At 40.8% G+C, this 25,831-nt stretch overlaps 1 protein-coding gene across 1 annotated transcript; it reads right to left on the bottom strand.

Moving 5' to 3' along the window:
• Window positions 1–752: 752 nt before the first annotated feature.
• On the bottom strand, window positions 753–25,571 carry gtf3c5 (general transcription factor IIIC, polypeptide 5). The gene is made up of 11 exons (XM_084324691.1): window positions 25,252–25,571; window positions 24,143–24,341; window positions 23,594–23,789; window positions 22,808–22,997; window positions 15,537–15,641; window positions 12,091–12,205; window positions 11,827–11,907; window positions 10,885–10,973; window positions 8,716–8,798; window positions 7,996–8,138; window positions 753–1,086 (listed from the first exon to the last, which is right to left on the bottom strand). The coding sequence occupies exons 1-11, from the start codon at window positions 25,450–25,452 to the stop codon at window positions 878–880; spliced, it is 1,611 nt and encodes a 536-aa protein (XP_084180817.1). The 5' UTR covers window positions 25,453–25,571; the 3' UTR covers window positions 753–877.
• Between the last annotated feature and the right edge of the window lie 260 nt (window positions 25,572–25,831).

Here is a 25,831-nt window from a genome sequence, read left to right on the forward strand (position 1 = left end):
TTTCTGTTCTTTATTTTGACATTTCCTAATAACTTAATATGTATTTATTCATTTATTTATATTTTGGTTTTTTCTGTGAAGCACTTACAAACACTTTTGTTTAAAAAAAAGTGCTATACAATAATAAAGCGTTACTTAATTACTTAAGCCCTTGGGCTGCAGCACGCCCTCTACTGAGCAACGGTAGGGGACACACGACACCTGATTAGGTTTGCTCAGAACAGGGTAAATCTGGGCGCCAGGGTGGCGCACCACATACAGCGCTGCGGTGGAACACAGCCGTCCCAGGGGTTCGACTCCCAGACCCGGCGACCTTTGCCGAATGTCTTCCCCCTCTATCTCCCATACTTCCTCTCTCTCTCTCTCTGCCGGACTGCCCGGAGAAAAACTATAAAAATCTACCAAAAACATAATATAAAAAAAAGAACAGGGGAAATCTGCATTTTGCTATGATGCCTCTAGCTCACGGAATGAACTCCAACAGTCCTTAAAGCTTGAGATCCTCCCCTCTGTTGCAGAGTCCAACCATTGTACATGAAGTTGTACATGTTTTAATCGATTTGTTATCCTTACTTTTGCCTCATCTTGTTGTTATGATTTTATATGCCCTTTTTCTTTTTGCTTATTTCTGTATGTACACTCAACATAAATGAGGGAAACATCAGTTGCCTTTCGAGTTTAAATTAATTAAATTAAATATAAAAAATTTACTGTACCATTGTACCAAAAACTGATATTTTTATTTACAACTCAATAATACAAAAAGGGTCAAACTTGCATGTTCAACAACGGAATCCTAATTGTAGAACGTTTTATAATCCTACTTCTATAACACTTGTTCATTCCACCAGACGGGCGTCGCTGCACGAGTCCATTTTCACATGTAGTCCAACATCTCAGTTTCCATCTCGTTTTCACTTCCCTCCGACGGCTGGAATTCATCAACAACATCGTCATCTTCCTCATCATCATCTTCCTCCTCCTCATCCTCCCCCCCCTCCTGCTGCTGCTGCTGCTCCACGTTCTTCTTCGGTGGTAGCAGTCTTCTACCTGCACGTCGGTGCCTCACACGAAATTCCGGCATTGCTAGGGGAGCGACCACAGAATCAGTTAATCAACAGATAGTCCTAACGAGTTCACACATTATTACATCATACAGTGCATTTGATTTGTTAGTCGTTACATATTGGCCTCTGTGGCATGCACACTGGTGACACACCTTTGAATGTAGCTTTCTGGAAAAAAGTATAGAAATGGTCCACTTGAGAAGATGAGAGGAACCGAGGTATTCATCGTTTAGTGAAAAAGATAATAGATTAGAATCAGTGGCGTCGTTAGCCCTGGGCTTCCGGGGCTTTAGCCCCGGATGTTTTTCTCCTAGCCCCGGATCTTAAAAAAAAGAAGAAAAAAAATTGTTTACATTCCTTTTTTTCTTTTTTTAGATGTCAGCATCCCCATTGTCTGTGCTGAATGTTTGTTAGTGTTTGGTATTTTTTGTTGGTTTTTAGTACTTTTAAACATCCATTTTTAGTAAGTAGTTTTCATTTGATCCTATAATTTTTTCATTCACCGATTTGTGGACTTTTTTTTAGTGTCCTGAAAGGCGCCTTATAAATCAAATGCATCATCATTATTATTATTATTATCATCCAGGAGGGAAAAGACACTTTGGATAGTAGGGACTGCATCTCTGCCTGTCCTGACCAGGAAACACTTTGCAACAGTGATCTCCTCTGGCAATAGTTGGATATTGTAATGTGTGGCGAGGGGTTGCAGCAATTCCACTGAGAGAAACTGGTCTGAGGCTGGATAACATGCCTGTATGCCTCTCATAAGTTGTTATCCAACTCATGAGAACCTGCTCTCAAGCTCTTGCAGCATTCTGTCGACGACTGGATAGAACAGTCTCTGTCTCAGCTGATCTCCTGAGCTGAGGTCTGAGCTTGTGCCACAAGATGACTCAACTACATACTCGTCCATCCTTTTCTGCTTCCTCCTTTGGCTGGTAGTATGTTCCTCAATCCAAAGGCCATTACATATGGCCTTTGTCCTGTCATACATGTCCACTGCCATCTCTGAGGTGCGATAACCTTTGAGTGTGTCCTGCACTGTGCTTTTAAATAGTACAGATAGGTATTGAAGATGTGCACTTTAACGCAGCAGCACCTGGAGCCATCCATACCCATGTCCAGTGTCCACTGACAAAGACATGCTCATGATACTGTGATAAACTATAATAAGCTTTAATCGAACCCTGGTTAATTTCCTTGGATAGTCCGGTTGGTTTGGGGTGGTGTGAAAGCTCATTCACTCTTGCAAGTGAACCCTGCTGCGGTTCATTTGAGATGTGAATGCAAAGCGGACCAAAGGCAGGAAAAGACCCAAAAATCTAATCTTTTTTTTATGAGAAGACTGAAACATATGTATGTAATGAAACACACAATACAGTTTTTTTTCCGATTGCTTAAGCATGATTTTGAAAACGGGGCCCGGTGTTTCAAAACACACAATTAGCACAACCACACACACAATTATCAGAACACCTCAGATCCTTTGCTAAATTAAACACTTGTCAAAACCATACACTAATTTATAAAAACTACATTTTGTTACCATATGAAACACACGTTTCATATGACTTAATTCTGTTTGAACCAGTTACACACACTGCTGTGCTTAACCTAAAACACATTTAGCAATTCTACTTCTCAGTGATTAGAGTACTGTAAGTGAAGTACGCAGAGAATGTGCAAATATACAATGAATTCACCAAACACTACACAAGACCAATGCTGTAGTGTAGACTGATGAAAATATAATTTATTTATCTACATATACCCAAATCAATGATGCAGACTGATGCAAATATAAATGTTCTCTCCATATAACCAAATCAGTCAACATTTCAACATGGAGAATCACAACAAAACATGTCCCAGTTTTCATGCTACTATGTGCATAACACTGTAAGCTCAGCAAATATCAGACAAACATAAAATACTGTATCCAGTACAGGTTAAAATTACAGTAAAACAAAAACAATTTTGAATTTTTTTAAATAGAGTACAGAAAATACTAGACATTATCTCTTTGCCTAGCTGGATCTGGCAAAAGATAATTTTTTGTTGTGATTCTCCATGTTGACATGTTGACTGATTTGGGAAAATGGGAGAAAATGTATATTTTCATCAGTCTGCATCATTGGTTGTCTTGTGTAGTGTTTGGTGAATGTATTGTATATTTTCACGTTCTCTGTGTACAGTACTTCACTCTCCTTCCATTTTGGTTGAAGACAGGTGAAGTCACCTGCTGCATTTTTATAGTGCTTAAACCTGATTGGTGTATCTACAATTAAGCAATGGTGTGTTTGTGCATCTGATGACTGTGTTTAACCAATTGGCTCATATGTGTGATAATTTGACATTCTGTGTCTAATGTAATGCAAGTGTGTTTAGTGTTTTGCAAATCACTGTGTATTGTTTTGCAAAAAGTGTGAGGCTGACATTGTGCTTATAGGGGTGCAAATCTGGGCCTATGTTTTGCTCCTTGAGTGTAAGGTTTTGATAATTGTGTAATACTTTTGATTTGAGTGTTTATGCAATTGAAGAAAACTGTAAAGACTAGAGATCAATGTTTTATCTGGCTAAATAAAGGTTAAATAAATAAATAAGAAACTGATGATTTGGTCTTGTTAACTTTAAATTTTCTATGGGGACTGCCCAGATCCCTCTCATGGACATGGACCTCACTTTGAGAACCTCTAATGATTCTAGTTCTTCAGTATTCATCTCTAATTACTGTAAAAAAAAAGGGGGGGCCCCGGGCTGAAGCCCCCAATGTTTTCTAACCCTAAAAACGCCCCTGATTAGAATGCCTTTAAATAAAGATAACATATTCCTCGATCGATCCCCTTGGGGAATTTCAGGCGTCAGATCAGCATGGGGGAGGGGAGGTACAGGTATGGCCATTTATTTATTAGACTGACAGATCAACAATATAAGGATCCTGTTCTAACAGTGTCATGTATGTCTCTTGTCCCCTGTTTTGTCTTGGATGTTTATAAGTGCAGCTGTTTGCCGTATTCATGCCTTAAAATAATTGCCCCTTGCGGGACTAATAACGTTTTTTATTTTTTTATTGAATTGAATAGTAGAAAGATATAAATATAGGCAATAAAACTATAGTAAAGATAAAAAGAATCAGTGTAAACAATATAATGAACTTATATATAATATATAACATTACAATAACAATAAATAAATATGGGCAATAAAACACTTAGAATCTGAATATACTGGTGACACACTTTTGAATGTAGCTTTCTGGAAAAAGTATAAATGGTCCACAGGTATGGGCATGGCAATAGTAGAAAGACATAAACATAGGCAATACAACTATAGTAAAGATAAAAATAAGCAGTGTAAACAATATAATTAACTCTGAATATATGCATATGAGAAAGTAAACAGTGTAATTAAAGGTGCAGATGAGTCTGTATGTCCTATCGATTGATTGATTGATATTTTTTTATTTTTGTGTCTTACATACAGATGTATGCCCAGCCCATATGGGCTTACAAGACACATAAACAATAAGTATATATAGTATACTTAACAATAAGTATATAGACCAAGATGGCTTTCTCCAAAAATCCTGCAAAACTGAAAATCTCCTCAACAAAAAACAACTCAACATACAACTCTCAGACTGCCAAAACAAATCCGGATTTACAAATTGAACTTTCTTAAATAAAACCCTCCTCAAGTCGGTGTACAAGGGGCAGTGAAAAACAAAATGATATTCATCTTCCACCACTCCCAGATCACAGAGAACACACAACCGCTCCTCCTCAGGTGTAACTTGGAATCTACCCACTTCCACAGCCAATGGCAGGGTGCCAGACGTTAACTGGGCACACAGACCTCCGTCCCCTCTTTAAATGTAACATTACATAAGGTTCAGTAAAAAATTTTTAAAAATCTTTCATTTCAACATATTTTCTAAGTTTAGGTTTCTTCCATATCTCCACCTTCCACTTATCCTGATTGTTGATCATTTTGGTTTAATTATACTAACCTTACACTGCAGATTATTCATAAAAACCATACTTAAATCAGCAGAAGAAAAAAATCATGGACATCTCTCTTGACCAGGGATGACCGTGTGCTCTGTCCCAGTTAAATATATTTTTAGTCACCCTGTCATGTGGCAACTGGACCAGGTGGTTCCATAACCTAACCATTTCACATTTTTGCTTGACCAAACATGAGTCCCAACTAGGGGTGTAACGATGCATCGATTAATCGAAATGCATCGATTCTAATGTGTTAGAATCGATGCATCGATTTGAATATGAAAATTAAAAATTAAAATAAATGTTTTTTTTATCTTTTTCTTTTGTGTGTATTGTTTTTATTGACCTATAGTCCATTCATGCTGAGTGAATCAGTTCCCTAATCGAATCGAATCGTGGTCAAATGAAGAGATTTCATGATGCATTGAATCGTTGCCTGAATAGTCGTAATCGAATCGAATCGTTGTGGGGTCGAATCGTTACACCCCTAGTCCCAACCCATGTCCCCTTCTATAGCCCCTTTTTCTGTATATTTATAGACTCCCCAGAAGTATCTCATGGCACGGTTCTGGATAGCATTACATTCAGGTGCATCATCAAAACCCCAAACTCCAGCAACATAAAATAAAACAGAACCAACCATTGAATCATATAGTTGTGTAAATGTTGAAAACCCAAGGTCAGTGCACACTTTCATTTTACTCAACACACCCCCTAGCACCCTTCCTGCTGACTCAGACAGTATTTTCCTTCCTTCTATGAAGCTCATGGACTCATTAAAGATAAAACCAATCTATTTATTGATAAGAGTACATGTAAGTCAGGGGCGTTGGTCCAAATAGAAACCTATGGTTACTCTGCTGTTCATGTTTTTTCCTGAAGTGCATAATCTATGTTTGTTCACTATCAGTTATATTATATGTTGAATATATACTATGAGTAAACAGTATACACAGGTGCAGCATACACAAGGTACCCTAACTGGCAACCTACCGGTACATGGAATATGATCAAAGAAAAAAATAACTGGTAGTTTCAACACAATCTCCTCTCCCAATGGCCTCTCTATTAACCTGTATTTAATCAGGAGGGTAAATTAAGAACAAATAGTTATTTCCAGTGGTTATATACATGGTGGTGTTGGAGGCCTTGCAGTGAGAGAGAAACAACAAGCTCCACTGTAAACATGTTGTGTTCATGTTTGATGACCTGGTGGAGTCCAGTGGGTAATGTGTGACCACACCTGGCACCACGGACTGAGAGGACACGGTGTCACTTGGTCTAATCATTGTGTCTGGTCGCGTTCTAACAGGCCGGCTCCACGGCAATCCAAACCTGAGCGTGACATAAGAGCCACCGAGTGCATAATGGTCAAATTTGATTTTATTTTATTGATGGATTAAAAACACACAACAAGGATCCAAAGGATAACATGAGAAAGAGTAAAACCCTTATTTCCGTCATGGTCCCAGGGCTGTTAGGCCACAACAAAAACACGACGATAACACAACACTCATACATTTAAAACATTATAAGACTAACCTATCGCTAAAATTGTATACCCCACAATAACTAAAGACTGATTGGAAACCCATTCAAACTATAGGGGGCTATTCTTCTATTCTGTCCATGAGCCACTTCCTGACGCTTCTCTTGAAGCTGTGGAGGCTCAAGCTCTGCTTGATGGGGATAGGCAGCTTGTTCCAATCCTGGGCTCCAGAGAAAGTAAGGGAGCACTGGCCCAGTTTGGATCGGAAAGAAGCAGGCGTTGCCGTTCGCGACGCACGTGTTGTTTTGACTATGAGGAGGGGAAGAGTGTCTCAGAAAGAAGCGATGAATTGTCACTCTAAAAGAATAGAGAGCCAATACAGCTGAAACAAACTACAGTACAGCACCAAGCTACAGCCAGACTAGTGATGGGAATCACCAGAGGCCCCACGATACCATATCATCACGATACTTAAGTCACAATACGATAGTATTGGGATTCCACAATATATTTTGATTTATTACCCTTTTTCAACTTCAAATGATGTCCTCAACAGAAAACGTTTTCAACATCTGCAATAAAAATATATATATACATCCGTTTGATCTAATAAGAGAAAGCTCTCAGTCTGTTCTTCTCACTTCAATCTTTTTTATTGCAGCAAAAAGGTATGCGATACTTGGCGTCCATGATACCATGTTATATTGCCACCAAAATATCGCTATACCATGCTGTATCGATAACCCCTACCAGACAATACTGTCGCCCCACAGAGGCTGGGCTGTAAGAGAGTGTTGTTGCTGTTACTGGTGGAAAAGTGTCTTACTTGTAGGGCTGTCTTAAATACTTCAAAGCTTCGTTCGATGGGCATGGGATTCGAATGGGAAAATAAAATTTGAATATCTTTTTTTTATTAATAAATCTTTTGCTAAATCAACTCTGCCTCTCTTTGTTAACTACAACAAGCAATGCTGTTTGTTATTTAAGATGAGGTCGGACTAGGTACTGACAGATTTGTGTTCATTGTGATGCTTTTATAAAGCCTCAAATGACGGCTTACAATATTTCATGAAAGCAAAGTGTTTCCTTTGTCTTTTTAATTTTTTTGAACAAATGTTTTTTATTTACCCTTTTTTAACATAAAACTAGACACACAATACATTAACAGTAGAAATCCATAATAAATCACAGGACTATGACTGACATAATTAATTATTATTAAGTGTTTCCTTTGTCTAAGATTTTAAAAGGTTTCAACTTTACAGCACTGACAAAGTTGAACAAAGTGCTGTACAAGTCACACAAGATTACAAAAAAAAATTATTTAAAAAACAAACAAAAAAAAATGTATCTCGAAGCTTCGAATTAAAATAGAATCTCGGCCCAAAGCTTCGAATCCCAAAAAAAATATTCGAAGGTCAGCCCTACTCACTTGGTCTCTGGGCCTGGATGTTTTTCTTTATCATGCCTGATATGATGTCTCTCAGATCGTCTTTAGTGTGGGACAGACACCAGCCGTCCCTCTCTTCACACTCGCTCTCCTTGCCGTCGTTCCGCTGAATCACCTGCCTTATACTGAGGACACACACACACACACACAGAGACACACACACACACAGAGAGACACACACACAGAGAGAGACACACACACACACACACACAGTGAGACAGACACACAGAGACAGATAGACACACACACACACACACACAGTGAGACAGACGCACAGAGAGACAGACACACAGTGAGACAGACACACAGAGACAGACAAAGTGAGACAGACACACAGAGAGACAGACACACAGAGAGACACACAGTGAGACAGACACACAGAGAGACAGATACACACACAGAGACAGACACACAGTGAGACAGACACACAGTGAGACAGACACACACACACACACAGTGAGACAGATACACAGAGAGACAGACGCACACACACAGTGAGACAGATACACACACACAGTGAGACAGATACACACACAGGGAGACAGATACACGTGTCATTGGGAGTCAAAGCCATAAGGGCTGTGAAGTATTAGTAAACGTACAAGTGGACAAACAATTCAGTTATTGCTGGATATTCCCCGGTGCTCGGCGCGCTTTGATATGGTTGCAAAGAAATAGCTTGTGCAGACGGCCGTCTCGTACCTTCCCACATCCAGATCGCAGAGCTGGTAGAACATCTGTCTGTGGGGAGGCAGCATGCCCTCTCTGAAGATGTAGGAGGATTCCTGGGAGAGGTTAGAGGTGTTAGCATCAAGATACAAGATACAAGAGTTTTATTTGTCACGGCATACAGGTATACAGTGAAATGCGGGGGGTCTCGCCCGCAACGATGTGCATAATACAAGTACCGGAATTTTCGGACTATAAGCCGCACCTTTTCCCCCCATTTTTCGACCCTGCGGCTTATATAACGGTGCGGCTTGTGACTCGATGTGACCAAAACCGAAAATGTAAAAATCAAAATATTGCTTTTTTGACTGCATTGAAATGTTATTTATCTGTTCCCTTATTTGCTAAACTTAATACAACTTGTAAATGAGTTAATTCTTGTTATTTGTCCGACAGTATTGTGTCCCAATGCTAATTACATATGGTAATTAAACATTAAAACACCTGCGGCTTATAGTCCAGTGCGGCTTATATATGTACACATCATTCAATTTAGCTGCTGCGGCTTATATTCAGGTGCGGCTTATAGTGTGAAAAGTACGGTATAATATAAGAGTCCAACCAATAGAGCGACATAGTGCAATAACAAGTAAACAAAGTAGGCATATCGGTATCTGTACATTCTTAAAGTGATCTTTCCTTCTGTAAAGTGTCCGTAGTGTGAGCGTGTGCAGCATGAGTGTGTGTGTGCTCATGTTAAAGTGGCTGCTAGTGTGTGAGCGTGTACAGTGTGTGTGTTGTGTGTGTGCTCATGTGTGCTTGTATGTGGAGAGTTCAGTGTTCAAGACTCTGATGGCCTGGGGGAAGAAGCTGAGCCGAAGTCTCTCTGTCCTAGTTGCTGGTGTTCGCAGGCGTTTGCCTGACCGCAGCAGCTTGAACAGGCTGTTGTTGGGGTGGTGAGGGTCTTTCATTATCCTGCAGGCTCTGGATTTGCACCTCTTGTTGTATAGGACCTGCAGGGTTGGTAGTGCAATACCCGTGGTACGCTCGGCTGAGCGCACCACTCTCTGTAGGGCCTTCTTGTCCTGTGCCGTGCTGTTGCCATACCAGGCAGTGATGTTTCCAGTCAAGATGCTCTCTACAGCTCCGGAGTAGAAGGACTGGAGTATCTTCCCAGATACTCTGAACTTCCTTAACTGTCTCAGGTGGTTGAGGCGCTGCTTCGCCTTTTTAACGACTGAGTCTATGTGTGTTGTCCATGTCAGGTCCTCTGAGATGTGGACCCCCAGGTACTTGAAGCTGCTGTGGTGGCATGTGGTCCAGGAAGTAGAATCCGCACACTGTGTGCTGCCAGTGAGCGTGTAGCTCGCAACGTCACAATTGGTGTTAATAAATGGAAACGCCATCCCAGGCTAATATTTACATTACCAGAGATTGTGCCCGTCTTTAACACATGGTGTTCATAGGTGAATAAAGTGCATGTTTTGGTAGATCTCAGCCTACATTTCACAGTACTTTGATTAGTAGGAAGAGGGTTGTTGAGAGTTGTCTCCTGTGTTGCAGAATTTAAACCAACCATTGTCATTGTCTTATTGTATATGCCTTTTCTTTGCTTATTTCTGTATGTACACTCAGTCACTCGCCCAAACTGATTGCGGAAGTTTGACGTGCGAAGCTTCTAGTAGGGCTGCTCGATGATGACAAAAGTCATAATCGCGATTATTTTGATTATTATTGAAATCACGATAATTTCTTTGTGATACTTTTTTTTTTTTACATGAACCTTTTATATATTTCTATAACCTTCATTTACCCAGGCAAGCAAGTAAGAACAAATTCAGATTTTATATTGTCAAAAGTATGCATAATGTTATGTTAATTCCACAACAAGACATATGTAATGTTAATTACCTGAAATTATTCCGTTTTTGGGGGGGGGGGGGAACCCTGCATATATCGGTATCGGTTGATATCGGTATCGGAAAAAGTTGGACAATATCGGTATATCGGTATCGGTAAAAAAGCCAATATCGAGCATCCCTAATTTGTACCCTTCCTGATGACTTGTCGGACAGAACTTGTAAGTCGCTTTGGATAAAAGCGTCAGCTAAATGACTAAATGTAAACGTAAAAAAAAATGTAAATCATTGTGCAAATGAATTCAATAAAATACAAAAAATATATATACAATCAGTCACAGACCTTCAGCTGGTATTTGATGGTGAGGGGCTGTCGGCTGGTGCTGGGCCCCTCCTGGGCTGGGAGCTCCATCACACTAGCTGGCTGGGGCACTAGAGAACAGGTGGAACGTCTATGAAATGCGCCCAGAACATCTCCGCAGGTGTCCTCACAATATATTATTTGTTGAAATGTAATCATTGCTGCATATTAGAATAAAATTGTCACCATGTGGTCAAACGAAATATTTAAAAGGTGATTTTTAGTGGAAGTGTTTTTTTCTGTCGTAAGTATTCCTATTTCCTACGCATTTGAACATTGTTCCATAAGGTAGCTGTATTCTGAGAACTGAAAATATGATTTTTGACTTGTGTTTGTGAATGTTTTGATTTTAGGAGGCTTGTGAACTTGCACAACAGCCTCTGCCTCCTAAAAGCAAAACCTCTGATCACCACCAGTATCACAAAATGTAACACTGCGGTCCTATCAGTGAGTTTACACCACGGGGTTGATTACTGGTTATCACTGCATGGTTTTATCCCAGGCTACGTTCACACTGCAAGCCTTAGTGCACAATTCAGATTTATTGGTCAGATTTTTTTTCGTTTGGCTGTTCACATTATGTTTTAAATATCAGATTCCAGTGTTAACTGGTCACGCTCCTGAACTGACCCGCATGCGCAAATGAACAAAAAGAAAAGATGGGACGTAAAAAAGAATTGTGACAAATGTCACTCTACAGTCTCTACATGACTGTTCAGACTGAGGTAACATTGCAACAAAAATATGAGCACATATGAAAGTGGCCCAAATCAGAATTGAAAAGATCAGATTCCATGCGATTTGGGTGAGTCACGGAAAAGAAAAACAGATGTGAAAAATCTGATTTGGGCCACTTTAGCCTGCAGTCTGAATGTAGCCTCGGTTACACACATGGCCATCCATCACCCCTCCCCCATTACTCACCTGCTTTGTTGAGCGTGATGGACAGGTTGTAGTCCAGGGTGCTCCGCTTGGCCTTCACCGGCATGTCGTTCATGGAGTATCCTGAAGAGGGCAACACAGGCGGCAGGTGTCGCGTTACAAGAGGCCTCAAAGAACAATTCACCAGTGCCTCTTGAGTTTATTGTTTATTAAAAAGGATCCCCATGGCACCTCTCTCTCTCTCTCTCTCTCTCTCTCTCTCTCTCCCTCTCTCGCTCTCTCTCTCTCCCTCCCTCTCTCTCTCACCGTGCTTAGTGCTGCAGCGGATCCTGAAGTCCAGCACCTGGTACTTCTTGGACTCTGGGCTCTTCCGGGGGTCATATCCCAGCCTCACCCACAGACTCCTCCAGGGTCCCGTCACCTGCGGGACAACGCGGTGCTCATTAGGACCTGGGTGGGAAGGGGTTTGGTGGTGATGTGTACACCTCTTCTTCCATGTGTAACGCCGGATTATCGATGTTAACACAAATGGGTTTTCCTTTTCTAAAAAAAACAACAACATGTTAGGTTTAAATTAAAACTGAGGCTGCACACGATTTGCAAAGCATTTGTCAGATTTGGAATATGGTATTTGGGAGAAATGCCTCACTGACTAGTGCAGATCATTATCATTATCTTGTACCAAGCAGGTCATGTTTTCACCCAGTTTATCTCCCTTTCTGTTTGCTTGTTTATCTGTCTTTGACCACGTTATCTTGGCAAATTGGAAGCGGAAGACACCTAGTGATTTTGGTGACCCCATTACCTCTCCTCTATCGCCACCATCAGGCCAACATTTTCAAATTAGTATCTCCTGTTTTGGACCCAGCTTGTCTGTCTGTCTATATGTGAAAAGGAAAACTCAAAAAGGTCATGGCTGGATTCAAGAACAATCAAGGGTGGCAGGATGGCCTAGAGCAGGGGTCAGCAACCTTTACTATCAAAAGAGCCACTTTTCCCCCGTCCCACAAAATAAAATGCTCAGGGAGCCGCACAACCTATTTACCCTTAAAATGACGATAACACAGTGTATAACGTTTTATATATCCCCAAGCATACCCCACATTTAGCATAAAACGCCTGACAATTGTATACCCAAAGTAATTTGCGTATAATGGGATTATAAAGCAACAAAAGGAAAAATTTAGATTTTTGTATTGCTGTTTTTACCCGTTATAACAAAGGAAAACCTCTTATGAAGAGGAGAAAAAATACTGGCTGTGTAGACCTATTTTTTAATAAAACACAGAAGAGGAGACAAAACACTGGTGTCTGTAGACCGACTTTGAAATAAAACCCTGGACTATTCAGGTATATTTAAGACCCTTATTTGTGGAAAATCTATCAAATAAAAAGTACATTTTTCGTTGTTCGCAAATTTCGCACCACATATCAGGCATACAGGTAAGGTAAGCCTGCATCGTTAGTCGTGAAAGCAAATTAATCTGTCCACGCTGAATTAAACACTATTTTCCTCAGACTTTCCTTTTTTTGGATTTATCCATGGTTAGCTTACTGGGGGGTCGGAAACTCAATATTAGTCACTTGCAGACGGCAGGGAGAGGCGCGGGGTGTGACGTACTGTATATTTTAGTTGATGAAATATTTTTGTTGATGAAATATATGAAAATAGGGAGCCGCAGCTGATTGGCTAAAGAGCCGTATGTGTAACTAGGAGGGATATGAGGACTGTGTGTGTGTGTGTGTGTGTGTGTGTGTGTGTGTAACTAGGAGGGATATGAGGACTTGATTAATTGATTGATTGAAACATTTTATTAACCGATTGCAGAATGGGTACAATACAGTACAGCTCAATACACACAATTGTTAAGGGGATGCAGACCAGAGAAAGATATTATAGTATATACATTTGAGGGGGAAGAAACTGTACATTGGAGGAGGTTGGGTAGGTGGGGTGGGGTGGGGGTTGGGTAGGTGGGGGAAACTGTAAATTGGAGGTGGTTGGGTGGGTGGGGTGGGGAAACTGTACATTGGAGGGGGATGGGTTTGGACATTTACAGGGGCCAGTTTCGAATTGCAGTCTCCCGTAGGTGCTCTTTGAGAGTGGTTTTGAAGGTGGGTACTGGGTAGTGATTCACATTCCTTTACAGCTGTGGGTAGGGCTTTCCACATTGATGTGGTATAATTGAGAAACGTGTTTAGTCCCTTGTTTGAGCCGAATCTGGGTTTAACATGATTTGTGGAGCTCCCTCTGGTGTCGTGGTCGTGGTATTCACTAGGGATGGGTACCTTTCACATTTGAACCGATACCGGTACCGGTACCTGTGAATCGATACCGGTACCCAACGGTACCTTTTTCTGTACTTTAGTCTCAAGAAATTTAATTTACCTACCTCAGTCGTAAAAAAAAAAATCCAAACTTCAAATAACTACAATTTCGACAGTTTTCGGCTCGTCATTGCTCCGACTGCTTTGTTGTTGAATCAAGTCAAATCCTAGGTAAGCATATATTGTGCGTGTGAACGTTGACATGAAAAAAAAAAAGTAAAAAAAAAAAAAAGTAAAAAAAGAAAATGACTAAAAAATATATATATTTTTATTTTTTCAGTTTCTCACTTGATTCGATACTCGGTAGTACCGACGTGTTTCGGTTCGGTACCTCAAAAGTACCGAATTCGGTACCCATCCCTAGTATTCACTGACCTTTGGGAAGTATTTTGACATGTACATGGGTACCTTAGTGGTGTAGTGTATCTTGTAGACCAGGCCCATTGCAAATTGCTGTACTCTGTCGTCTACTCTAAGCCATCCTAGGTTGTCAAAGTGGGCAGGGGTGAGGTGGGTTCTAGGAGTAAGGTCAAGCAGTAGTCTGACCAGTTTGTTTTGTGATGTTTGTAATCTTGTTTTTAGTGCCTTTGAGGTGCTTTGGTACCATGAGGTGCAAGCATAGTCGTAGTACCCTTGAATGAGTGCTCCTGCCAGATTCTTCAGGGTATTCTTGTTTACCTTATTCTTGTGTGTGCGTGTGTGTCTGTGTGTAACTAGGAGGGATATGCGAAGACTAATTTAAATCGTCTTGTGTACGTTGACAATAAAGTAATCTTCTTCTTCAATCACAGCCGTATAAATGCGTCGTGAACAGGAAGTTATGCGTTACTTGTGAGCTCTTTGTCCGATTTGCACCACACTTTGAGAGTGTCAGTAAAAAACATAAACTAGGGATGCATCCATAACAATTGGTATCATATCACACCGATATAGGTTTTAAAAAGCACAACTGGTATCGGTCCGGTTTTAATCGTATAGCAAATAATTGTCCGAATCGCCATTTTTGTGACCTTTATGGAGCCAGAGTTTTGCTTAATGCACATACCAAGTGAGCAAAAGAATGATATCACTTCATTATCTGATGATGGGCATGTTTCTATCAACTGGTATCAGCGTTGGTCGATATGGGAATAAAAACTGATATCAGTATCAGCCTGAAAACACCATATCAGTGGCGCATCCCTACAGTGTGTGTTTTTGTAGCGCATCCCTACAGTGTGTGTTTTTGTGATATCCTACTGGCGGTATCAATATGTATTACTTTGATGGTTGATAAGATAACCTGTATGATTTTCTTCACGAGTAGCTGATGCGTTAAATTATCCATGGTCTTATCAAATGATGACAGAAAATAAAGTAATTGACCAAATATACACACAACGGCCCTTTTGCTCTTATGTCACGCTCCCGTGGGCTGGGCTCACCATGTAGTAAGCGCAGACAGGCAGCAGCAGCTTGAGCTTCTCTGGATGGATGTCCAGGTTGGCCTTGACTGCGTTGCGTGACCAGATGGGCCGGTTCTCAAACATCTAGGAAGAAAACATTTGGTTTGGGATAAGATAAAAGGTGCCGGGGAAAGTGATTTCCGAGTAACCTTCTGCAGCTGTGCTTATCCAAATAAAGGCATGTTCCATCTCGGGAAAAAAACTCACTGGTCTTTGTCATCACATACTATCTAACTACCCAATCAGTAAGCCCAGCTCAGACACACCTTCTCTCACAATTGACAGGGAACCAATCACAAATGTATGCCAGTCATATACCTTGTACTGCTCAATCTCACACATAATATCTAACTAACCAATCAGTAAGGCTAGCTCAGACACACCTTCTCACACGATTCGAAAAGGGGGTCAGTTATTTTCAAAGTCAGCTTTATTGTCGCTTCTCATAATGTGCAAGACATACAGAGAAATTAAATTGTGTATCCCCCTTCCCACGGTGTATATAAAAAAATATCTAATATACATTTACATTTACATTCTAGGGCTGAGCCCAAACGTTCGAACCTTCGTTCGTTACGTTGGCATTCGAATTTTAAATCAACATTAGAATTTTTTATTAAAAAATTAAATAAAAAATAAAATATTTTTTTCTATTCTGTTTAAACCAATGGGGTTTTTCTTCACAGTTGCAGATAAAGATTAGGCTACACTAATATTATAGTATTAAAAGAAACTGATGAGTTATATTCATTAAAGAAAGTTTATTTCATTGATTTAGTTGGGCTGGGGCTTCTCCCTGGGCTGGGTCTGGAAAGTTGATAATAAAAAAAAAACGAAATAAAATAAAAAAAGACGAATTTTATCAGATTAATCACTTTATTCAAATTGAGGATTTAGTTTGAGGATATAAAAAAAAATATTAAAAACGAAGGTTCGAACGTTCGTTCGAAAAACCCTGACGAAGTTCGAATCCCAAAAACAGGGTTCGGGGACAGCCTTATTATTACATTCTATAAACATAAAGTAAAATATAGTACACTATAAACATAAGTAACAAATGGGACACAATGTACATACACTATACAGGACTATTATATACAGTATAAACAGTGGCTAAATTTTTTTTATGTATGATTGAAATAAATATAGGAGGTAAAAGAGAACTTAGTGCAAATCTTTTTTAGCAGTAGTGGTACATAGTAAGTATAACTCTGTGTAACCTTAATGTAGCTGTGCTTATCCAAATAAGGAAAAGAATTTTTTTTTTTTTTTTTTTCATAGATATTTTTCAAATGAGTAGTAGTTTCCACATTAGTCAAATAAATAAATACATAGGTAAATAAATAAATACACAAAACATAGTGCTTGTGACCAAGCTAAATCAACTGTTGAGTTGTTGAGTCATGATGATAAGCTACAGTGGAAAGACTTTTGAGCAACAGGATGGATCAAGGTGCTTCCTAACAGGGAATTAAGTGAGACAGAGGGAAAATATATCATGCATCTTGGCAAACGAGAGGTTGCCATGCAATGAGTGCAAATGTGTTGAGACACCGTTGTGTCATCAGTACTAAGCTTGCGCGGTATGACGGTATTACGATATACCGGGGGCAATACCGTCTAAACAGAGTTTTGTTGTAGTGCACACACGTGCCAGCAGAGGGCGAGACTAGTCCTCACTAGTGGGGCGGCGTGTAGCTGTTCCGCAACAGTAAGTGACTTCCGGGGTAGGCCTGATTGGCCCCGACAGGCACGTGACGCGCAACTTTCTCTGCCGCGCGGCACGCTCCGCGGAGCCGAGCGTCAGAGCTTACGGAATTACGTAACCGTCCAAATACGACATGACTCTCATTCGGCGCTATAGCTCACCTGGCAGAGCACCGGTCCTGCGATCCTGCGGTCCATTGTTGGTGAGTTCGAATCCCATCAAATCTTTTTTTTTTAACGTGATTTTTTTTTTAACGTGTATTCTTTCGCCGGTTAAGGTTAGGCATGGTTAAGGTTAAGGTTAAGGTTAGGCATTGTTTCGGAGTTGGTTAAGGTTAGAACGGTTAAGTTTAGGCGCTGTTAAGGAGCTGGTTAAGGTTAGAGTTTGTCTTAGAGAATGGCAATATTCTTTCTATGGTTAAGGTTAGGCATGGTTAAGGTTAAGGTTAAGGTTAGGCATTGTTTCGGAGTTGGTTAAGGTTAGAACGGTTAAGTTTAGGCGCTGTTAAGGAGCTGGTTAAGGTTAGAGTTTGTGTTAGAGAATGGCAATAGACAGCCTATTTCCGCGCGACAGCTCTCAGCAGCCTCGTTGCGCGTCCTGAGTTTGCCGCGTCACGTGCCTGTCGGGGCCAATCAGGCCTACCCCGGAAGTCACTTACTGTTGCGGAACAGGTACACGCAGTGGGGCGAGCCATGCAGAGCTGGTTGTCTTCTACACACAGGAGGAGGGGGAACCCCGCTTCAGTGAGTGAAATTAAATGAGACACGCTTACCGTTGCTGGTGCTGCGGGCTAACTGGCTATTCTGAGAGCTAACTGTAGTGTTGTGTATGATCACAACGGTGTTCACGCTTTACGGTAATGTTGCGACAGTGCTGTGAAAATACCGTAAAGCGTTGTGGTAACGAGTGTGTGTTGTTGTGTGTAGGATGCTGCGGGCGAGCTGCTACCATTCTGAGAGCTTAACGTTAGCACTAGAGCTGCGGGCGAGCTGCTACCATTCTGAGAGCTTAACGTTAGCACTAGCATGCTGCGGGCTAACTGCTACCATTCTGAGAGCTTAACGTTAGCACTAGCATGCTGCGGGCTAACTGCTACCATTCTGAGAGCTTAACGTTAGCACTAGCATGCTGCGGGCTAACTGCTACCATTCTGAGAGCTTAACGTTAGCACTAGATGCTGCGGGCTAACTGCTACCATTCTGAGAGCTTAACGTTACTAGCACTAGATGCTGCGGGCTAACTGCTACCATTCTGAGAGCTTAACGTTACTAGCACTAGAGCTGCGGGCGAACTGCTACCATTCTGAGAGCTTAACGTTACTAGCACTAGATGCTGCGGGCGAACTGGCCATCTCCGTGATTTGTTTGCGTGGTAACACGGGTTACCACCCGTTTTTTTATTATTTTTTTTTAATATTTCTTTTGCCTCCAAAATCTTGCGCCTCCATTCCAATGAAACGAAAGTAAGCGGCGCCTCGACTCCACCTCTCTACAACAAGCACGTGGAGATGATCTGTGTTGAAAACAACAAGGACATGTGCAGCAGACATGTCGACGAAGAAGTAATCAGACGTGTGGTTACACTTTAAAATATGCAAAGACAATGCCCAAAAAGCCTAGTGCCAGATATGCCAGAAGAAAATGGCATATCACAACTCCACAACAACTTTGTCAAATCACCTAAAAAGTATCGTTGTACACGACGACGACGCCACACAAAACATTAATAAGGCTATGCCTATGCTGCTATGACTAATGTGTTACCAAGTTGGCTAATTTAATTGTAATCATCTGCTTTTGTAGGTGCATTGTCTGATATAATTATAAATTATAAATTAAATATAATATAATTGTTTGCTTGATAGACGAAGGTTGCAACATAATTATGTAATGTCATGTCGTTGGCTGTGAGAGCAGCCCCACTGCACCCAGGCAGCGCAGCCGAGTGAAACCTTGTTGGCTGCGTCACAGTCACGAAAGGGGCTACTTAATTAATTAATCCAATCCACTTTTATTTATAGAGCACATTTAAAAACAACAAAGTTTACCAAAGTGCTGTACAAGTCCCACAACATAAGATAAGATTTTCTTTTTTTCTCGAAGCTTCGAATTAAAATCGAAGCTCGGCCCCCGAAGCTTCGATTGCCAAAAAAAGCTTTGAAGGTCAGCCCTAACCACCACACAGTGGTCATCATCAGTGTACCACCACCACACAGTGGTCATCAGTACCACCACCACACAGTGGTCATCAGTACCACCACCACACAGTGGTCATCAGTACCACCACCACCACAGTGGTCATCAGTACCACTAGGGATGGGTACCTTTCACATTTGAACCGATACGGTACCGGTACTGGTACCTGTGAATCGTTACCGGTACCCATCGGTTCTTTAGTCTCAAAAAAATTTATTTACCTACCTCAGTCGTGAAAAATAAATCCAAACTTCAAATAACTACAATTTCGACCGTTTTCGGCTTGCCATTGCTCCGACTGCTTTGTTGTTGAATCAAGTCAAATCCTAGGTAAGCATATATTGTGCGCGTGAACGTTGACATGAAAAGAAAAAAAGGTAGTACCGACGTGTTTCGGTTAGGTGCCTTAAAAGTACCGAATTCGGTACCCATCCCTAAGTACCACCACCACACAGTGATCATCATCAGTGTACCATCACCGCACAGCACCTAATATCTAACTACCCAATCAGTAAGCTAGCTCAGACACACCTTCTAACACGATTCACAGGAACCAATCACATACCCAGGCCATCAGGCTGCTAAACGAACAATGAATGAACACTACACAACAACAACCACCAAACGCACATAGCACACACATCCACACGCACACACTCACTTTAAACAAACACACTGTAGCACCCACTCCACACACTTATAGCACACACCCACTTTAAACAAACACACTGTAGCACCCACTCCCCACACTTTATATTTATGGATGAAGGATTGCACTACAACTCGTACACCTTACTGTAAATTGTACCTAAAATTGTACCTCATCCCATTTCTGCTTTGCACTAGATAGTACTGTACATTAGTACACTGCATAGTATTGTGTATTGTATATTATATGGTAACTCAGAACATTGTACATATGTCTATACCGAACACTGTGACCTCATTTTCTTCTTCTAAATTCATGCTATATTATGTTATTATGTTATTTGATACTATCTTGTCTAGCACAGTCTCTGGAGCGTAACAGTAAGAAGCATTTTGTATGAAAGTATTCTGTACTTCTGTATGACAACTATTAAAGAACTTGAACTTGAACTTGAACATACGTATGCCGGTCTTCATATATCTTCATGTACTGCTCGATCTCTGTGTTGCTGTCATTCCAGGTTGCTGCTTGATTTATCAAATATTGTATTTAAATAAAAGCTTGTTTGTTTAATTTCGTAAATCTAGTCTCTCCCGATTGAAATAAAAAAGAGATGACATCTAGGTTGTGAAGGGATTGTGCTACCTTAGTGTGTGTGTGTGTGTGTGTGTGTGTGTGTGTGTGTGTGTGTGTGTGTGTGTGTGTGTGTGTGTGTGTGTGCGTGTGTGTGTATATAAAGATCAAAGTGAACTTTAAAGAATAAATAAAAAGGTTTCACTCATTCTAAACGAACAGTAATCACAGTGACGTAGCACTAATTACGTTACTGTACATGATTAGATTAGATTCATATATTGTCATTATACAGCACAAGTACAGTACAATGAAAATAAGTTTGGCATCCAACCAGAGTGCAAATGTAACAGTAAAGTGCAATAGTAATATACAATGTATAGGTGATTAGACTGGATATAATGTAGTGCTAATCAGATGTATGTACAGAGTTGTAGTATTAATATGTACAGTGATACAGGTATAATATAAAGACTATATGGTAGTAAGTCATACTGGCCAGCAGCAAGAGTAAGTAAGGGATATGTACGATAGAAAGATAGATTAGATATAGTAGATATGTAAAAGGATTATGTGCAGGGATGTACAGACAGATGTGTTTATATTAGGGATGTCCCGATCCGATCACGTGATCGGGATCGATCACGTGATTTTCCGAAGATCGGGATCGGCAAAAAAATAAAAATAAAAAAAATCTGATTTTTTTTTTTTTTTTTTTTTTTTTTTTTTATTCAACAAACATGACCATGTTCACGTCTTAAACTCATACTGAGGCCTTAGTTTTGGTTTTAAATTGCATATCATCATTCATTTATTTATTGTCACACAGAGCAGAAGAATTTTGCCAAAACAAACCAATAGTATCTAGCTGCAGAACGGCAGACCAGCCACACTCTCAGAACCAAATTATTATAATTTTTTTTTTTTTTTAATCCCAATTTCTCACATTACATTCACCCTGAATGTTGACGTTATCCAGGTGAAAAGTTAACTTCATTCAAGCGAGGCATTGCAATCCTTGACATAAATAATTTGATGTATAATTAAACCAAGGGTAATGCGTTTGGGTCTGAGAGTGTGGCTGGTCTGCCGTTCTGCAGCTGGATACTATTGGTTTGTTTTGGCAAAATTCTTCTGCTCTGTGTGACAATAAATAAATGAATGATGATATGCAATTTAAAACCAAAACTAAGGCCTCAGTATGAGTTTAAGACGTGAACATGGTCATGTTTGTTGAATAAAAAAAAAGTTAAAAATAAATAGAAAGAAATTAAAAAAATATTTTTTTGATCGGATTGGGAAATATCGGTATCGGTGTCTCTGTTATTAGCAGTCATTCATTCATTCATTCACAGGGTTCCCACAGACATTGCAAAATCAAATTCAATTACTTTTAAGTACTTTTCCAAGCACTATTTTTTCATTTTCAAGGATGTCACTCGAAGGATACAATTCACTTTCACAAAAAGGGGATGGGTGGAGATCTGGGAGATACCTTTGTTCTCTGCTAGCTTGTTGTGATCGTAACTTCAAAGCTGTATTCATCACCTGAATTTGGCGATGAAGAGTTTCATATTCTGAATAACCACAAGGAGAATATTTGGAAGCAGAACAACGAGTGGGGATAGACAGAATGACAGAGAAAGAGAGAGATTGAGACAAGAGACCAGGCAGTGGGTCTGGCATGGGGAGACAGAGACCAGGCAGTGGGTCTGGCATGGGGAGACAGAGACCAGGCAGTGGGTCTGGCATGGGGAAAAATTAGACCCGGACATGGAAAGAACGACGGCTCATTCTCTCGGAGCAAAATAGAAACTGCTAAAACCTTGCCTTGTGCCTTCTCCAGTGCATTCCTCTGACTAAAACCTGTGTCACTTCTCCCATGTGTTTTTGTAATGTCTACCCCCCTGTCCCCCCCCCCCCGTCCCCCCGTCCCCCGTCCCCGTCACCGATCAGTCACGTACTGTGCATACCACCACGACGAATTCCAAGATTCCCAACTACGAGACAGGAAGTTGTGTTGTGTGTGAACAGTACAGCGATCTGACAACTTTGAAAGTCACGTGGCGTATGCCGTGGTATATAACCTACTGGACGGACCAAAGCTACTGCACAGTGCACTCACCGCTTTCAAGTCCTTTTCGGCCTTCCTGTCGCTCTCCTTGATGCAAATTCTTTCCCAGTTGACCACAGCAGCCTCCAGGCCCTCAGTGGGCACAGCGGCGTCGGTGAAACTGAGAAAAATGGCGTTGTGGGGCCGTCTGGCCCGATTCAATCGGATGAAATTTTCCCTCGTGATGGGTGCTTGGCTGTGGCTGTGAACATACAGGAAGGCTAAATCAGACGTACTTACTTGATGTTAACAACCATACACAGCACTGTGAAAATATCAAGACATCTTTGTGGGAAAAAATCTAGGAATACCAGATAGATCCCAACCATAAGAGGGTGTGTTGACACTTTAAACTTTCCAACCAGAAACACTTGGATTGCCTCGGTCGCACCGATTACACTGTGAAGTGACGTATTTGGTTTCACTCGCTCTCCTCTGGTTCGACTGCATCTTGTGATCTTTCTCTGTGTAACACTTTGCCCAAATAAAACCAAACCTCAAGTATTTGTAGTGGATAAAAGCTATTCAAAAAGGGTATTGGCATACTTTCTCATCTTGGACTGGGTTCTTGTTTAGTCTACCTGATTGGTCATATTCCAGGTGATTATCATTCAATGACAGCAGTGCTGGCCAATGAGCTGTGTTCATGGCATTGAAGCCATTGGTAGGACATCTTGAGGAATTGACCTCTCAAACCCCGCCCTCTTTACTTGATCCTCCAATCACAACCAATTTGAGATAGGTCCATACTATGATTAGCTTGCAATACTGCCCCCCCCCCCCCCCCCCCCTACTAACTTGTGATGAGTGTCGGGTCGGTAGAAATAATCCACTGGATTGTCTTGACGTGAGAAAATGGGCGGGGGGAGGAATAAAGGCCCAGGATGCTCAAAGTACTGTTGATTCTCCGACTTCCGCAGGATGATCTTGTCATACAAAGACGTGTGCTTGCCATCTTCCGAATGCACAGCAAGACACTGAAAGTCCGCCATCCCTAGGGGGGGGGGAAACAATATCCGTTACGCCCTACTGTGTACAAACACCACAATCATATGTCATAAATGTATAGATGTAGCAGTACTGTCTATCTGTATGTCGTGTGTGTGATATATGTTATGATGAATTGAAAATGGGGGACCCTGATGTAAACAAGACAAAAGTCTTTCTCTGGTCTGCATCCCCTTAACAATTGTGTGTATTGAGCTGTACTGTACTGTACCCATTCTGCAATCTGTTAATAAAGTTTTCAATCAATCAATTCAATCAATCAATCATTTGTCGGAGAGAGGGTACATCTGAGGCACAAGAAGTCTAGCAATGTATGTTATTATCACGGGTTTGAAGAACCTTGGAATTTATACGTGGTTCCGATGACTCCGAGGATGTCCATGTGGATCTGGGCGTCCGCGGGGTCCTTCTTACGCACCCGCCTCCGCACTCGGAGTAGCAGGTTGCTGGAGGGGAAGCGGTTGCCGCACAGAGAGTGGCAGAAGGGGTCCTGGGGCCGGAAGCGCAGCTCCAGTCGCCTACTGGGGTCAGCGTAGGTCTGTGGGATTTTACATGCAACATTACAAAAAAAAATATTAAACAGCGATAGCTCTGAACTTTATTCACCAATAAAGACAGTGAATTTTGGGGGAAAGTGATTGATTGATTGAAAACTTTATTAACAGATTGCAGAATGGGTACAATACAGTACAGCTCAATACACACAATTGTTAAGGGGATGCAGACCAGAGAAAGACTTTCGTCTTGTTTACATCAGGGTCCCCCATTTTCAATTCATCAGGACATATATGACATACTTGACATACAGATAGACAGTACTGCTACATCTATACATTTATGACATACCAGATTTGCAAATACAGTACTGTTTGTGATACAAAAAGAGTCCAGAAAAGAGTATATACAATTTTACGTAAAAACTGTACATTGGGGAGGTTGGGGAGGTGGGGGGGGAACACTGTACAACTGTACAAGCAAAACTGTACATTGGAATATTGACAACCATACTTGGTCATATAAACCACACAACTAACGATAGTTAGTAACTACAGAGAAAACTAAGATTGAACTTGAATTCAATTACTACGTTAGTTAACTAACTTTATTCCCCAATAGTCTTGCTGTTTTAGCTTACAGCCATTTTTTATGTACAACTTGTGATTGATGTTGCAGTAAATTCACAGTTGAAATGCAACTGTCGTTTTGTATGCAACATTATTATATAGCATGGCTTGCTGACTTGTCTTTGTTTTGATTGATTGAAAACTTTATTAACCGATTGCAGATGGGTACAATACAGTACAGCTCAATACACACAATTGTTAAGGGGATGCAGACCAGAGAAAGACTTTCGTCTTGTTTACATCAGGGTCCCCCATTTTCAATTCATCAGGACATAATATGACATACAGATAGACCGTACTGTATTGTAATGTTAATCTGCTCACCTTAGACACTCCTTCTTCGCCACCAACCGTCTCCAGCATCCTGTTCACATTTGAGATCACCGCTGGATAGTCAACACAGACTATCTTATTATCTGGAAGCTCCACGATCGCTGAACGCACGCTACCATGTTGACCGCCATCGTCTTCGATGGTCATTTCCTTCAAAGTAAACCTTAGTTTAAACTCCCTGCAATCTGCCATTCTGTCACACCAACTATCATATTATTGCATAACGTTATATATTGCTATTATTATACTATTCCCAATCAAGTGTAAAGCATTCTAACAAATAGCCACAGTGACATTTGACCAAGCTGAGCCTCTTTACTTCCATGCTGCAAGAGGTGTTTCTACAAAATAATGCCGGGTAGAAACGATGGCATGTATGTCTATCCGCACGGTTTTATTATTGCTATCCCAGATCATCTTCATTAGCTATCATTCAATCGATCGACGGACTTGTGTGAACTTAAACAAAACGTAAACAAAAACATGAGCCTAATTTTCAACCTGTAAGTAAATGTTTTTTTTTTATATTCTTCTAAATGCATTGGTACAAATAATGGTAATATCCTGTTGT

This window comes from Notolepis coatsorum (genome assembly GCF_963971535.1).
Source record: "Notolepis coatsorum genome assembly, chromosome: 11".
Lineage (NCBI taxonomy): Eukaryota > Metazoa > Chordata > Actinopteri > Aulopiformes > Paralepididae > Notolepis > Notolepis coatsorum.